Source organism: Pristiophorus japonicus, chromosome 6, assembly GCF_044704955.1.
Source record: "Pristiophorus japonicus isolate sPriJap1 chromosome 6, sPriJap1.hap1, whole genome shotgun sequence".
Lineage (NCBI taxonomy): Eukaryota > Metazoa > Chordata > Chondrichthyes > Pristiophoridae > Pristiophorus > Pristiophorus japonicus.
The window spans coordinates 71,698,321-71,715,327 of NC_091982.1; the positions used below are offsets into that span (position 1 = coordinate 71,698,321).

A 17,007-nucleotide genomic window follows, 5' to 3' on the forward strand; every position below is an offset into this window, starting at 1 on the left:
CCATGTGATCTCCTGGGAGAGCAAAAAAAAGATTAAAAACAGAAAAAAATATGTGAAATTCCTCTCCAATTCATCTAGGTAATTGAAGCTAGTCTAGGAGATTATTCTGGCCCGGAATTCCCTTCTGTAAAAGGTGATCTCCACCCAGCCAGAAACAGCTCCAGCTCTCGCTTGAAGGAATTCAGTGAGTCTGCGTCCACTACACAAGACGGCAGCCTATTCCAGAGGTCTACTAATCTCCTCCTGACATCTAGCATTGCTCCCTGGTCCTGCCTAACCTATTTAATTGAAATAGACGGTCAGCTGGAGCACAATCTATTCCCTTCATTATTTTATAAACCTCAATCAGATTCCTCCACCCCAAGTCTAAGGTGCAGAGTCCCAACCCATTTCGCCTATCTTGCTAATTAAGATGCTTTAGACTTGGAATTAGTCTCGTGGCCCTCCTCTGCACCCTTCCAGAGCCTCAATATCACCCACCATGTGAGGAGACCAAAACTGGACCCAGTGTTCCAAGTGCGGCCTGACTAAGGTCTTGTACAAGGACAAAACACTACGCCTCGTCTTGTACTCAATTGTCCTACGGATACACCCAACACCCTGTTTGCTTTAGCTATCGCTGCATGGCATTTACAACAGTGACTACACTCCAAAAAGTACTTCATTGGCTGTAAAGTGCTTTGAGACGTCCAGTGGTTGTGAAAGGTGCTATATAAATGCAAGTCTTTTTTAAGGATGTATGCACTGGAATGCCCAAATCTCTTTCTACCATCACCATCTTTAATGCCTTTCCCAGGAGGGTGTATGAATGTTGAGCATTTGCCCTGTCCACATTCATAACACAGCACTTAACTAAGTTATACATCATTTTTCAGTCTTGAGCCCAATTTCCCAACACATTAAGATCGGCCAGAAGCAGTCAAGCATCTGCAGCTAACTCTCTCAGATCTTGGTATCATTTGCAAAATCACAGATTGTGCCCCCAACACCTATATCCAGATCATTAATAAAAACAGTAAAGAGCATCGGTCCCAACATTGATCGCTGCGGGACACCACTGGTTACCGGTCTCCAAACAGATCCGCATCCATCTATGACTATTTTTTGCCTACATCCTGCCAGCCAGTTCTGAATCTAGCTCAATATATTATCACTAATACCAGAGGCTTCGATCTTCTAGAGAAACCTATTGTGCAGTACCGAGCTTTTTGGAAATCTAAGTAAACAATGTCTACTGGACTTCCCTCATCCACCAACTTTGTAACTTCTTCAAAAAGTACAATTAGATTTTTATGAAGCCATAATGTTCCTCTCTATCCAAATATTTATACATTGCATCCCTAATGATTCCTTCCAGTATCTAACCTATTACAAAACTAATGGGCCTATAGTTCTCCGGGTCTATGGGTCACGACGACATCCCAGCTGTCGTGCTGAAGACGTGCTCCAGAACTAGCCACGCCTCTAGCCAAGCTGTTCTAGTGCAGCTACAACACTGGCATCTACCCGACAGTAGAAAATTGTCCAGGTATGTCCTGTCCACAAAAAGCAGGACAAGTCCAATCCGGCCAATTACCACCACATCAGTCTACTCTCAATCATCAGCAATTTGGATGGAAAATGTCGTCGACAGTGCTATCAAGCGGCACTTTCTCACCAATAACATGCTCACCAATGCTCCGTTTGGGTTCCTCCAGGGCCACTCGACTCCAGACCTCATTACAGCCTCAGTCCAAACATGAACAAAAGAGCTGAATTGCACTTGACATCAAGGCAGCGTTTGACAGAGTGTGGCATCAAGGAGCCCCAGTAAAACTGAAGTCAATGGGGGGAAAAACTCTCCGCTGGCTGGAGTTATACCTAGCACAAAGGAAGATAATTGTTGGAGGCCAGGCATCTCAGCCAAAGGACATAGTTACAGAAGTTCCTTAGGACAGTGCCCTCGGCCCAACCATCTTCAGCTGCTTCATCAATGACCTTTCCTCCTTCATAACGTCAGAAGTAGAGATATTCGCTGATGACTGCAGCAAGACCTGGACAATATTCAGGCTTGGGCTGATAGGTAGCAAGCAACAGTCACACCACACAAGTGCCAGGCAATGACTATCTCCAACAAGCGAGAGTCTAACGACCTCCCCTTGACAGCCACACAAATACTTGTGGCTACAAGAGCAGGTCAGAGGCGGAGTATTCTGCAGTGGGTGACTCATCTGACTCCACAAAGCCTTTCCACTACCTACGAGGCACAAGTCAGGAGTGATGGAATACTCCACTTGCCTGGATGGATGTAGCTCCAACAACACTCAAGAAGCGCGGCACCATCCAGGACAAAGCAGCCCGCTTGATCGGCACCCCATCCACCACCTTCAACATTCACTCCCTCCACCACCGACGCACCGTGGCTGCAGTGTGTACCATCTACAAGATGCACTGCAGCAACTCGCCAAGACTTCTTCGACAGCACCTCCATAATCTTCTACCACCTAGAAGGACGAGGGCAGCAGGTGCATGGGAGCACCATCACCTGCAACTTCCCCTCCAAGTCACACACCATCTGACAATATAGCACTGTTCCTCCATTGTCACTGGGTCAAAATGATGGAACTCCCTCCCTAACAGCACTGTGGGAGTACCTTCAACACACGGACTGCAGCGGTTCAAGATGGCGTCTTTCCACCACCTTCTCGAGGGCAATTAGGGATGGGCAATAAATGCTGGCCTTGCCAGCGATGCCCACATCCTGTGAATTAGTATAAGACAATAATTCTTCATATAACTGCTTTGAGATTTTGCTACATGCACTGTGACATTTGTGTACGCAACATTCACTCCACTTGAGTTTGTATTCATTGGGCCTTAACTTGGTGGAAGCTAAGTGCCAAGTGCCAAAGGACTGCCGAGAGACCTGATGGTACTTTGAGCAGGAGTTTCGTTAAAAAGTCCTGGAATGACCGCCTGGCGGCAAAAAAACGACTTGCGCTTCAAATCTGGGCGGCAGTGGGCAGGAGCTCCCAATCTCGGCGGCAAATACATTCCTGGGCAAAGTACCGCCGAGGATTGAGTCGGGACCGGGGGGGGGGGGGGGGAATACATAAAAATAAAAATTTACACAAAAAAAACCACTGGAAAACCTTCAGGGGACCCCATCCACCTGAATCACTGTAAAAACAAAAATAAGGAAAATAAGTTTACTAACCTTTTTTCGCAGGTCTTCATACTTACTGTTGAGGTTAGACCTGTCTCCACACGGCAGTTCTTCCCCCCACCCCCTGCTGCCACCAACTCCCACCCACAGCAAACTGGCAGCTCGGAGGGCGGGAGGACACTTGCGTCAGTTGCATGCTCGCGGGCGGTTTCCAGCGGTCTCCCTCCCCACCGGTGGGAGACCTTCACCAAACTGGCACCAAGGGGAGACCACCCAGAAAACTCGGTGACAGTGGGCGGTGAGTCCACCAAGTTCGGGGCCATTGTGTACATGAAAAGTTTTGGAAAGATTCTGAAATGTGCAGGTTTTTTTTGTAAATGCAAGTCTTGTCACCTCATCGTGTAAATGCCAAGAATCGCCCTGGGCTGCAGTTGTAAAACGTCCGTTTGTCATTCCGTTGTTCGGACTTGGGTCTTAATGCAAACTAAAGTTCTAACATCAGATCACAGGTAACCATTATGGGTCCATTCCCTATTTCCCTATTGTGGAATCTTATATAGCATACCTTATTAATATACTCTCCCTTCCTCAAATGTAGATTCCTGAACATACCTAACTCTCCCCCTTCTTCATTAGGTATTTCTTAACACAGGGCCATGGTTTGATTTTGGGCCTTGCTGTGTACGTGTCACAACTTTCAGGCCTCCTGTATCAGTACAAAGCTTGCCCACTCTGTTTTCCATCTTTAGACACTGGTCCTACTCTGTATGTGAATGATGAACTTTATTTTTAAAATGAAGAAACCCGTTCCAATGAATATATTGTGTAATATCCTGGTGTGTGTGTGTGAGGTTATTAATTTTATTCCCCTCCAGGCATTTCAAGGCTGTGGTAAACCCAAGCCCCTGTCAGTGAGTCGCTCAGCTCGATCTGTGTCGGATGGGTTTAATGCCAGGTTCAGACCCTATAGTCCTGAGGAGCATCCTACAACAGCAGCTGGCACGAGCCTCGACAGACTGGTAAGTGCCTGAGCATTGATTAGATGCCATTGTAGTCACACCAAGCAAGAGACTCCTGTGTCTAATGAACAAAGCTGTACCCAAGCCATAACACCCGTATTCAAGAAAGGAGGGAGAAAGAAAACATGCCAGTTAGCCTGACCTCAGTCGTGGGGAAAATGTTGGAATCCATTATTAAGTGATAACATGGCACTTAGAAAATAATATGATTAGGCATAGTCAACATGGTTTTATGAAAAGGAAATCATGTTTAACAAATTTATTAGAGTTTTTTGAGGATGTAATCAGCAGGGAACCAGTGGATGTAGTATATTTGGATTTCCAAAAGGCATTTGATAAGGTGCCACATAAGACTGTTACGAGATAAGGGCTCTTGGGATTGGGGTAAGTATAATGTGGGGAAATGTGAGGTTATTCACTGGTAGGAAGAATAGAAAAACAGAATATTTTTTAGATGATGAGAAACTATTAAATATTGATGTTAGATGTCCTATTACAGGAAACACAGAGTTAGCAAGCAATACGAAGGCAAATGGCATGTCCTTTATTGCAAAGGGGTTGGAGTACAAGAGTAAAGAAGACTTGCTACAATTTTACAGAGCTTTGGTGACACCACACTTGGAATACTGTGCACAGTTTTGGTATTGTTATCTGAGGAAGGACATACTTGCCTTGGAGGCAGTGCAACGAAGGTTCGCTAGATTAATTCCTGGGATGAGAGATTTTCCTATGAGGAGAGATTGAGTAGATTGGGCCGATACTCTCTGGAGTTTAGAAGAATGAGCGGTGATCTCATTGAAACACAATATTCTGAAGGGGATTGATAGGGTAGATGCTGAGAGGCTGTTTCTCCTGGCTGAAGAGTCTGAAACTAGGGGGCGTAGTCTCAAGATAAGGGGTCAGCCATTTAAGACTAAGGTGAGAAGGAATTTTTTCACTCGGGGTTGTGAATCTTTGCAATTCGCTGTGGCTGTTGGAATTGTTGAGTATTTTCAAGGCTGAGATCGCTAGATTTTTGGACTCTAAGATATGAAGATCGGGCGGGAAAGTGGAGTTGAGGTCAAAGATTAGCCATGATCTTATGGAATGGCAGAACAGGCTCACACCAAGTCCTGCTCATCCACCACCCCTGTGCTCACTGACCTACATTGACTTCCAATTAAGCATCGCCTCGCTTCTATCTTCCCAATATTCAATTGGAGAAAATTTCTGCTCATCCAGTGCCTCTAAATCCTTTTTATAATATGGCGACCAGAATTGTACGCAGTATTCCAAGTGTGGTCTAACCAAGGTTCGATACAGGTTTAGTATAACTTCTCTACTTTTCAATTCTATACCTCTAGAAATAAACCTTAGTGTTTCCTTTGCTTTTTTACGGTCTTGCTAACCTGTGTCACAACCTTTAGTGATTTGTGTATTTGTACTCCGAGATCCCTTTGTTCCTCTACCCATTCTTCAAGTAATGTGACCTTCCTATTCTTCCGACCAAAGTGAAATACCTTGCATTTATCTGTGTTGAACTTCCTTTGCCAATTATATGCCCATTCTGCAAGTTTATTAATGTCCTCCTGTAATTTGTTGCAGTCCTACTCAGTATTGACTACTCCCCCCAATTTGGTGTCATCCGTAAATGTAGAAATTGAGTTTTTGATTCCAAAGACTAAAGGCCCGAAACTGCCGCTGACATTCCTCTTCGGGTTCCGCCCAGTGGCACTTTCGATTTGGCTGGACTGGGTGGGAGGGGAGAGCCACCGGGAACTGCCCACTGACGTCAGCGAACGGCCGAGTGGCGTATGTGGACTCCCGTCTGCCGAGATGCCGTATTCATGCGGGCGGGAGTCGCCGCCAGAAAGGGGGTGGACCGCTGCGAGGAGGCCAACCTGTCCCCGACGGTAGGTCTTAAGAGCTGAAGAAAAAGGTGAGTAGACATGGTTTAATTTTTTTTCTTTCCAGGGACTTGCCCTTATGGGGTCCCCTGAAGGTGTTCCGATGGTTTTTTTTAATGCTTTTTCTTTGCAGGCCTTCAACCCTCCGTGGGCCCGACTCCATCCTCAGCGGCACTTGGGTGTCAAGCGCCTTTGCCGCCGAGAATGAGTGCTCCCACCGGCTGCCGCCCAAGTTGGCGGCGTAAGTCCCTCATTTGCTGCCCGCCAACCTTCGAGGGACCTTGTTTGAGAAAACCCAGCCCAAAGTACCGTCAGGTACCTCGGCAGCCATTGGCGGTCCTTTGGGTGGCACATGGACGGGTGGGGGCCTTCATCAAAGTCAGGCCCAAAATCCTTAATATAAGTTGTGAACAGTGGTCCCAGCGCTGATCCTTGTGAAACACCACTACCCACCTTCTGCCACTGTGAATAGCTGCCCTTTACCCCAACTCTCTGCTTTCTGTCTTGAAGCCAGCTAGCGATCCATTCTGCTACTTGTCCTCTGACTCTGCATTCTCTGACCTCGTTCATCAGTCTATTATGCGTACCTTGCCGAAGACCTTTTGAAAATCTAGCTAAATTACATCTACTGCATTACCATTGTCTACTTTCTCTGTTACCTGTTCAAAAAATTCAATAAGGTTGGTCAAGCAAGACTTTCCCTTTTGAAATCCATGCTGACTATTCATTATTATATTTTTGGTTTCTAGAAGTTCTATTTTCTCCTTTAGTAAGGATTCCATTATTTTTCTTACCACCGATGTTAAGCTGACTGGTCTATAATTCCCTGAACATGTTCTACCCCCTTAAATATAGGTATCACGTTTGCTATCAGCCAGTCCTCTGGCACTGCAGCTTTTTCAAACATTATTAAATACGATCACATGGATGAACTTCAACAATTGTACATCCCTGTCTGGCGTAAAAATAAAACAGGGAAGGTGGCTCAACTGTGGCTAACAAGGGAAATTAGGGATGGTGTTGAATCCAAGGAAGAGGCATATAAATTGGCCAGAAAAGGCAGCAAACCTGAGGACTGGGAGAAATTTAGAATTCAGCAGAGGAGGACAAAGGGTTTAATTAGGAGGGAGAAAATAGAGTATGAGAGGAAGCTTGCTGGGAACATAAAAACTGACTTCAAAAGCTTCTATAGATATGTGAAGAGAAAAAGATTAGTGAAGACTAATGTAGGTCCCTTGCAGTCAGAATCAGGTGAATTTATAATGGGGAACAGGGAAATGGCAGACCAATTGAATAAATACTTTGGTTCTGTCTTCACTAAGGAAGACACAAATAACCTCCCGAAAATACTAGGGGACCGAGGGTCTAGCGAGAAGGAGGAACTGAGGGAAATCCTTATTAGTCAGGAAATAGTGTTGGGGAAATTAATGGGATTGAAGACCGATAAATCCCCAGGGCCTGATAGTCTGCATCCCAGAGTACTTAAGGAAGTGGCCCAAGGAATAGTAGATGCATTGGTGATCATTTTCCAACAGTCTTATCGACTCTGGATCAGTTCCTATGGATTGGAGGGTCACTAATGTAACCCCACTTTTGAAAAAAGGAGGGAGAGAGAAAACAGGGAATTATAGACCGGTTAGCCTGACATCGGTCGTGGGGAAAATGCTGGAATCAATTATTAAAGAGGAAATAGCAGCGCATTTGGAAAGCAGTGACAGAATCGGTCCAAGTCAGCATGGATTTATGAAAGTGAAATCATGCTTGACAAAATCTTCTAGAATTTTTTGAGGATGTAACTAGCAGAGTGGATAAAGGAGAACCAGTGAATGTGGTGTATTTGGACTTTCAAAAGGCTTTTGACAAGGCCCCCCACAAGAGATTAGTATGCAAAAATAAGGCACATGGTATTGGGGATAATGTATTGACGTGGATAGAGAACTGGTTGGCAGGCAGGAAGCAAAGAGTGGGAATAAACGGGTCCTTTTCAGAATGGCAGGTAGTGACTAGTGGGGTACCGCAAGGTTCAGTGCTGGAACCCCAGCTATTTACAATATATATTAATGATGTAAACGAAGGAATTGAATGTAATATCTTCAAGTTTGCAGATGACACTCAGCTAGGTGGCAGTGTGAGCTGTAAGGAGGATGCTAAGAGGCTGCAGGGTGACTTGGACAGGTTAGGTGAGTGGGCAAATGCATGGCAGATGCAGTATAATGTCGATAAATGTGAGATTATCCACTTTGGTGGCAAAAACAGGAAGGCAGATTATTATCTGAATGGTGACAGATTAGTAAAAGGGGAGGTTCAACAAGATCTGGGTGTCATGGTACACCAGTCATTGAAAGTTGGCATGCAGGTACAGCAGGCAGTAAAGAAAGTAAATGGCATGTTGGCCTTCATAGCGAGAGGATTTGAGTATAGGAGCAGGAAGGTCTTGCTGCAGTTGTACAAGGCCTTGGTGAGACCACACTGTGAGTATTGTGTGCATTTTTGGTCTCCTAATCTGAGGAAGGACATTCTTGCTATTGAGGGAGTGCAGCGAAGGTTCACCAGACTGGTTCCCAGGATTGACATATGAAGTACGACTCGATCGACTAGGCTTATATTCACTGGAATTTAGAAGAATGAGAGGGGATCTCATAGAAGCATATAAAATTCTGACAGGATTGGACAGAAACATAGAAAATAGGTGCAGGAATAGGCCATCCGACCTTTCGAGCCTGCACAACCATTCAATAAGATCATGGCTGATCATTCCTTCAGTACCCCGTTCCTGCTTTCTCTCCATACCCCTTGATCCCCTTAGCCGCAAGGACCATATCTAACTCCCTCTTGAATATATCCAATGAACTGGCATCAACAACTTTGAGGTAGGGAATTCCATAGGTTAACAACTCTCTAAGTGAAGAAGTTCCTCCTCATCTCAGTCCTAAATGGCTTGCCCCTTATCCTAAGACTATGTCCCCTGGTTCGAGACTTCCCCAACATCGGGAACATTCTTCCTGCATCTAACCTGTCCAGTCCCATCAGAATTGTATATGTTTCTATGAGATCTCCTCTCATCCTTCTAAACTCCAGTGAATACAGGCCCAATCGATCCAGTCTCTCCTCATATGTCAGTCCTGCAGGTATGCAGGAAGAGTGTTCCCGATGTTGGGGAAGTCCAGAACCAGGGGTCACAGTCTAAGGATAAGGGGCAAGCCATATAGGACCGAGATGAGGAGAAACTTTGTCACCCAGAGAATTGTGAACCTATGGAATTCTCTACCACAGAAAATTGTTGAGTCCAGTTCGTTGGATATATTCAAAAGGGAGTTGGATGTGGCCCTTACAGCTAAGGGTCAGGAGGTATGGAGAGAAGGCAGGAGTTGCATGATCAGCCATGATCATATTGAATGGTGGTGCAGGCTCAAAGAGCTGAATGGCCTACTCTTGCACCTATTTTCTATGTTTCTATGTATAGTAATGCCTCTGCTATCTCTTCCCTAGATTCTTTTAAAATGTGAATGTAATCCATCTGGACCAGGGTTTTTATCCTCTTTGAGTTTTATTAGTTTATTTAATGTATCCCCTCTTTTTATTTTAAATGTACTTATTTTATTACAATCTCATCGTCCAATGTCATGTCCACCTGTTCTATCTCCCTGGTAAGTAATGAAGCAAAATAATTATTTCTGCCATCTCTCTATCGTTACCTGTGGTATTATCCTGTTTATCCCTTAATGGCCCTATTCCCATCCCAACCTACCTTTTTATTGATGTGCCTGTAAGATATTTTACTATTTTGTTTTGTGTTCCTTGATAATTTAATTTCATAGTTCCTCTTTGCCTTCCTAATTGTTTTCTGGACTTCTCTCCTAATTTTTTCGTATTCTCCCTTATTATGCTCTCTCCTGCTGTCTATGTATTTAATGAATGCCTCTTTCCTTACCCTCAACTGTTCCCTTATGGCTTTATTCATCCATGGAGTCTCATTAGTGTTTAGTTTGTTCTTTCCTCTTAGCGGAATATATTGTTCCTGCACTCTGTTGAACATCGTTTTAAATGTTTCCCATTGCTGTTTTACATCGTTTTTTGCCAATATTGTTGCCCATTTTATTTTCCCAAGTTCTATTCTCAGCCCCTCAATCAGCTTTTCTCCACTCTATTACCCTGGTCTTCTCAGTTATCATCTTAAAGCGTATTGTATTATGGTCACTATTGCCTAGATGTTCCCCTACTTTTACTTCCCTTATCTGCTCTGGTTCATTCCCCATTACTAAGTTCAATAGCAAATCCTCCCTTGTTGGGCTTTTTGGGTTAGAAAGGAGTCCTGTGCACATTGTAGGAACTCCATTCCTTTATTCCCTTTACCTACCTCTTCTGTCCAATTAATATCAGGGTAGTTGAAATCCCCCATGATGATTATTCTATGTTTTTTTACTCATCCATTTAGGTAGCCAGTTGAGGTGATTTGCTTTGGGTATTCCTGAGCTAGATGAAGGGTTTACAGATTGTGATTCACTGGGTCAGCACATATGCTAAGGCCAAAGAGAACGTGCCCCTATGTAACTGATGTGTTTGCACCATTGTATTGAATGGGTTTTTATTAAACCATGGAGTACCCAATGATCAGTCTTGTTTTAAATGTGGGAACTTCTTTCTAATTCAGGTGACGGATGTAAAACAAAAACTTAAGAAGGCAAAGAAGTTTTGGTCGACCCTCCCATACAACATGTGCAGTGACAACAGCTCAGCAAGTGTGCTTGAGCAAGACGAGTGTTGGAATGGAAATGACAAGAGCAGGTGAGAATTCAGGCAAATCATTACAATTTTGCAACAATTTATAAATGTATTGCCCCAATACAGTGTTCAGCTAGTCCATGTGATACAAGTTAGAATCAATCAGGACTGCGATTGGTTGTCTTCTGTTTTTGACCACCGAATCAATTTCGATGGAACTCCATCACTAAAACTCACCTTGCACATCAAGTTTAAGCGACGCCTCCTATTTTCTCTCACTTCCCCAGGAATGTAATCAGAAGGTATAATTTTCAATGATTGGTGCTCTGATAAAACACTATAAACCCGTACTGAACACCACCACACAACTGCAACCCGTACTGAACTACACCACCTGACCATAACATTGGTTTCTAATTCAGTTGTAGGATGCAAGGCCGGCATTTATTGCCCATCCCTAATTGCCTTAATGAAGGTGGTGGTGAGCCGCTGCCTTGAACCGCTGCAGTCCGTATGGTGAAGGCGCTCCACAGTGCTGTTAGGGAGTGAGTTTCACGATTTTGACGCAGCGACGATGAAAGAACTGATATATTTCGCAGTCAGGCTGGTGCACGACTTGGTAGTAGTGGTGTTCCCATGCGCCTGCTGCCCTTGTCCCTCTAGGGGGTAGAGGTCGCGGGTTTCGGTGATGCTGCCGAAGCAGCCTTGGTGAGTTGCTGCAGTGCATCTTGTAGATGGTGCACACTGCAGCCACGGTGCGCCAGTGGTGGAGGGAGTGGATGTTTAAGATGGTGGATGGGGCTTCCTGCATTCGGGCACGGACTGCTTCATTATCTGAGGAGTTGCGAATGGAACTGAACACTGTGCAATCATCAGTGAACATCCCCACTTCTGACCTTATGATGGAGGGAAGGTCATTGATGAAGCAGCTGAAGATGGCTGGGCCAAGGACACTGCCCTGAGGAACTCCTGCAGTGATGTCCTGGGGCTGAGATGATTGACCTCCAACCACCACAGCCATCTTCTTTTGTGCTAGATATGACTCCAGCCAGTGGAGAGTTTTCCCCCTGATTCCCATTGACTTCAATTTTACTGGGGCTCCTTGATGCCACACTCGGTCAAATAGAAACATAGAAAATAGGTGCAGGAGTAGGCCATTCGGCCCTTCGAGCCTGCACCGCCATTCAATGAGTTCATGGCTGAACATGCAACTTCAGTACCCCATTCCTGCTTTCTTGCCATACCCCTTGATCCCCCTAGTAGTAAGGACTTCATCTAACTCCTTTTTGAATATATTTAGTGAATTGGCCTCAACAACTTTCTGTGGTAGAGAATTCCACAGGTTCACCACTCTCTGGGTGAAGAAGTTTCTCCTCATCTCGGTCCTAAATGGCTTACCCCTTATCCTTAGACTGTGACCCCTGGTTCAGGACTTCCCCAACATTGGGAACATTCTTCCTGCATCTAACCTGTCTAAACCCATCAGAATTTTAAACGTTTCTATGAGGTCCCCTCTCATTCTTCTGAACTCCAGTGAATACAAGCCCAGTTGATCCAGTCTTTCTTGATAGGTCAGTCCCGCCATCCCGGGAATCAGTCTGGTGAATCTTCGCTGCACTCCCTCAATAGCAAGAATGTCCTTCCTCAGGTTAGGAGACCAAAACTGTACACAATACTCCAGGTGTGGCCTCACCAAGGCCCTGTACAACTGTAGCAACATCCTCCCTGCCTCTGTACTCAAATCCCCTCGCTATGAAGGCCAACATGCCATTTGCTTTCTTAACCGCCTGCTGTACCTGCATGCCAACCTTCAATGACTGATATACCATGACACCCAGGTCTCGTTGCACCTCCCCTTTTCCTAATCTGTCACCATTCAGATAATAGTCTGTCTCTCTGTTTTTCACCACCAAAGTGGATAACCTCACATTTATCCACATTATACTTCATCTGCCATGCATTTGCCCACTCACCTAACCTATCCAATTCGCTCTGCAGCCTCATAGCATCCTCCTTGCACCTCACACTGCCACCCAACTTAGTGTCATCCGCAAATTTGGAGATACTACATTTAATCCCCTCGTCTAAATCATTAATGTACAGTGTAAACAGCTGGGGCCCCAGCACAGAACCTTGCGGTACCCCACTAGTCACTGCCTGCCATTCTGAAAAATCCCCATTTACTCCTACTCTTTGCTTCCTGTCTGACAACCAGTTCTCAATCCATGTCAGCACACTACCCCCAATCCCATGTGCTTTAACTTTGCACATTAATCTCTTGTGTGGGACCTTGTCGAAAGCCTTCTGAAAGTCCAAATATACCACATCAACTGGTTCTCCCTTGTCCACTCTACTGGAAACATCCTCAAAAAATTCCAGAAGATTTGGCAAGCATGATTTCACAAATCCATGCTGACTTGGACCTATCATGTCACTTCTTTCCAAATGCGCTGCTATGACATCCTTAATAATTGATTCCATCATTTTACCCACTACCGATGTCCGGCTATAATTCCCTGTTTTCTCTCTCCCTCCTTTTTTAAAAAGTGGGGTTACATTGGCTACCCTCCACTCGATAGGAACTGATCCAGAGTCAATGGAATGTTGGAAAATGACTGTCAATGCATCCGCTATTTCCAAGGCCACCTCCTTAAGTACTCTGGGATGCAGTCCATCAGTCCCTGGGGATTTATCGGCCTTCAATCCCATCAATTTCCCCAACACAATTTCCCGACTAATAAAGATTTCCCTCAGTTCCTCCTCCTTACTAGACCCTCTGACCCCTTTTATATCCGGAAGGTTGTTTGTGTCCTCCTTAGTGAATACCGAACCAAAGTACTTGTTCAATTGGTCCGCCATTTCTTTGTTCCCCGTTATGACTTCCACTGATTCTGACTGCAGGGGACCTACGTTTGTCTTTACTAATCTTTTTCTCTTTACATATCTATAGAAACTTTTGCAATCCGTCTTAATGTTCCCTGCAAGCTTCTTCTCGTACTCCATTTTCCCTGCCCTAATCAAACCCTTTGTCCTCCTCTGCTGAGTTCTAAATTTCTCCCAGTCCCCGGATTCGCTGCTATTTCTGGCCAATTTGTATGCCACTTCCTTGGCTTTAATACTATCCCTGATTTCCCTTGATAGCCACGGTTGAGCCACCTTCCCTTTTTTATTTTTACGCCAGACAGGAATGTTGTAGTTCATCCATGCGGTCTCTAAATGTCTGCCATTGCCCATCCACAGTCAACCCCTTAAGTATCATTCGCCAATCTATCCTAGCCAATTCACGCCTCATACCTTCAAAGTTACCCTTCTTTAAGTTCTGGACCATGGTCTCTGAATTAACTGTTTCATTCTCCATCCTAATGCAGAATTCCACCATATTATGGTCACTCTTCCCTAAGGGGCCTCGCACAACGAGATTGCTAATTAATCCTCTCTCATTACACAACACCCAAATGCTGCCTTGATGTCAAGGGCAGTCACTCTCGCCTCACCTCTGGAATTCAGCTCTTTTGTTAATGTTTGGACCAAAACTGTCGGGAAAATGCTGGAGTCCATTATTAAGGAAGCAGTAGCGGGGCATTTGGAAAAGCATGGTTCAATCAAGCGGAGTCAGCATGGTTTTATGAATGGGAAATCGTGTTTGACAAATTTTCTGGAGTTCTTTGAGGATGTAATGAGCAGGGTGGATAAGCGAAAACTAGTGGATGTGGTGTATTTGGATTTCCAGAAGGCATTCAATAAGGTGCTACATAAGAAGTTACTGCACAAGATAAAAGCTCACGGGGTTGGGGGTAATATATTAACATGCATAGAGGATTGGCTAATTAACAGAAAAACAGAGAACCGGGATAAATGGGCCATTTTCCGGTTGGCAAGCAGTGCGGTGCCGCAGGGATCAGTGCTGGGCCCTCAACTATTTACAATCAATATTAATGACTTGGATGAAGGGACTGAGTGTAATGTAGCCAAGTTTGCTGATGATACAAAGATGGGTGGAAAAGCAAATTGTGAGGAGGACACAAACAATCTGCAAAGGGATATAAACAGGCTAAGTGACTGGGCAAAAAATTGGCAGATGGAGTATAATGTGGGAAAATGTGAGGTTATCCACTTTGGAGGAAATAATAGAAAAGCAAATTATAATTTAAATGGAGAAAAATTGCAAAGTGCTGCAGTACAGAGGGACCTGGGATCCTTGTTCATGAAACACAACAAGTTTGTATGCAGGTACAGCAAGTGATCAGGAAGGCAAATGGAATGTTGGCCTTTATTGCAAGGGGGATGGAGTATAAAAGCAGAGAAGTCCTACTACAACTGTACAGGGTATTGGTGAGACCACACCTGGAGTACTGCTTACAGTTTTGGTCTCCGTATTTAAGGAAGGATATACTTGCATTGAAGGCTGTTCAGAGAAGGTTCACTAGGTTGATTCTGGAGATAAGGAGGTTGACTTATGAGGATAGGTTGGGCCTATACACATTGGAGTTCAGAAAAATGAGAGGTGATCTTATTGAAACATATAAGATAATGAGGGGGCTCGACAAGGTGGATGCAGAGAGGATGTTTCCACTCATAGGGAAAACTAAAACTAGGGGACATAGTCTCAGAATATGGGGCCACCCATTTAAAACTGAAATGAGGAGAAATGTGGAGGCTGGGACAGAATATATTTCAGGAGGAGATAGACAGATTTTGGAGCTATAAGGGAGCAAAGGGTTATGGGGAGCGGTGATCTTATCGAAATGTATAAGATTATGAGGGGGCTTGACAAGGTGGATACAGACAGGATGTTTCCACTGATAGGGGAGACTAGAACTAGGGGGCATAATCTTAGAATAAGGGGCCGCCCATTTAAAACTGAGATGAGGAGCAATTTCTTCTCTGAGGGTTGTAAATCTGTGGAATTTGTTGCCTCTGAGAGCTGTGGAAGCTGGGACATTGAATAAGTTTAAGACAGAGATGGACAGTTTCTTAACCGATAAGGGAATAATGTGTTATGGGGAGTGGGCGGGGAAGTGGAGCTGAGTACATGATCGGATCAGTCATGATTGTATTAAATGGCGCTGCAGGAGGGGCCGAATGGCCTACTCCTGCTCCTATTTCTTATGTTCTTATTTTGCTGATGATTGAGAGTAGGCTGATGAGGTGGTAATTGGCTGGAATGGATTTGTTTGCTTTTTGTGGACAGGACACCTGGCAATTTTGTCGGATGGATACCAGTGTTGTAGCTGCACTGGAATTGCTTGGCTAGAAGCGCAGCTAGTTCTGGAGCGCAAGTCTTCAGCACTGTAGCTGGGACGCTGTCAGGGCCCAAGGCCTTGCTGTATCCAGTGCACTCAGCTATTTCTTGATATCATGTGAAATCAATCGATTTGGCTGAAGACAGACTCTGTGATGATGGGGGCCTCAGGAGTAACCCGAGATGGGTCATCCATCGGTACATCTGGCTGAAGATGGTTGCAATTGCTTCAGCCTTGTCTTTTGCACTCGCATGCTGGGCTCTGCCCTCATTAAGGATGAGGATATTTGTGGAGCCGCCTCCTCCTCCTCCTATTAGATATTTAATTGTCCACCACCATTCACAACCGGATGTGGCAGGACTGCAGAGCTTTGACCTGATCCGTTGATTGTGGGATCACTTAGCTCTGTCTACAACATGCTGCTTCCGCTGCTTAGCATGCATGTAGTCCTGTGTTGTAGCTTCACCAAGTTGGCACCTCATTTTTAGGTATGCATGTGCTGTTCCTGGCATGCTCTTCTACACTCCTCATTGAATCAGGGTTAATAGCATAAGAATTGGGAAGAGGAGTAGGCCATATGGCCCCTTAAGCCTACTCCACCATTCAATATCATGGCTGATCTTCGACCTTAACTTCACTTTGGGGCAGAGAATTCCAAAGATTTACAACCCTCTGAGGAAATTCCTCCTCATCTCAATTTTAAATGGCCGACCCCTTATCCTGAGATATGCCCCCTAGTTCTAGACTCTTGAGCCAGGGGAATACAATTCTGTTGCTGCTAATTGCCAATGTGCCTCATGGATGCCCAGCTTTGAGCTGCTAGATCTGTTCTGAATCTATTCCATTTAGCACAGTGGTAGTGCCACACAACACGATGGAGGGTGTCCTCAGTGGTACAACATGGAGTACTGATTCATCAACTGAGGGTGGGCAGTAGGTGGTAATCAGCAGGAGGTTTCCTTGCCCATGCTTGACCTGAAGCCTTGAGACTT

The 17,007-nt window shown here is 44.9% G+C and overlaps 1 protein-coding gene across 1 annotated transcript in view; it reads left to right on the forward strand.

Moving 5' to 3' along the window:
* The window catches only part of LOC139265689 (glypican-4-like), a 193,151-nt gene that overhangs the window by 141,968 nt on the left and 34,176 nt on the right, over window positions 1–17,007 (forward strand). Inside the window, exons 5-6 of the mRNA XM_070882936.1 lie at window positions 4,021–4,164; window positions 10,702–10,835. Of these exons, the coding sequence (XP_070739037.1) occupies window positions 4,021–4,164; window positions 10,702–10,835 (278 nt within the window). The remainder of the gene's footprint in view (window positions 1–4,020; window positions 4,165–10,701; window positions 10,836–17,007) is intronic.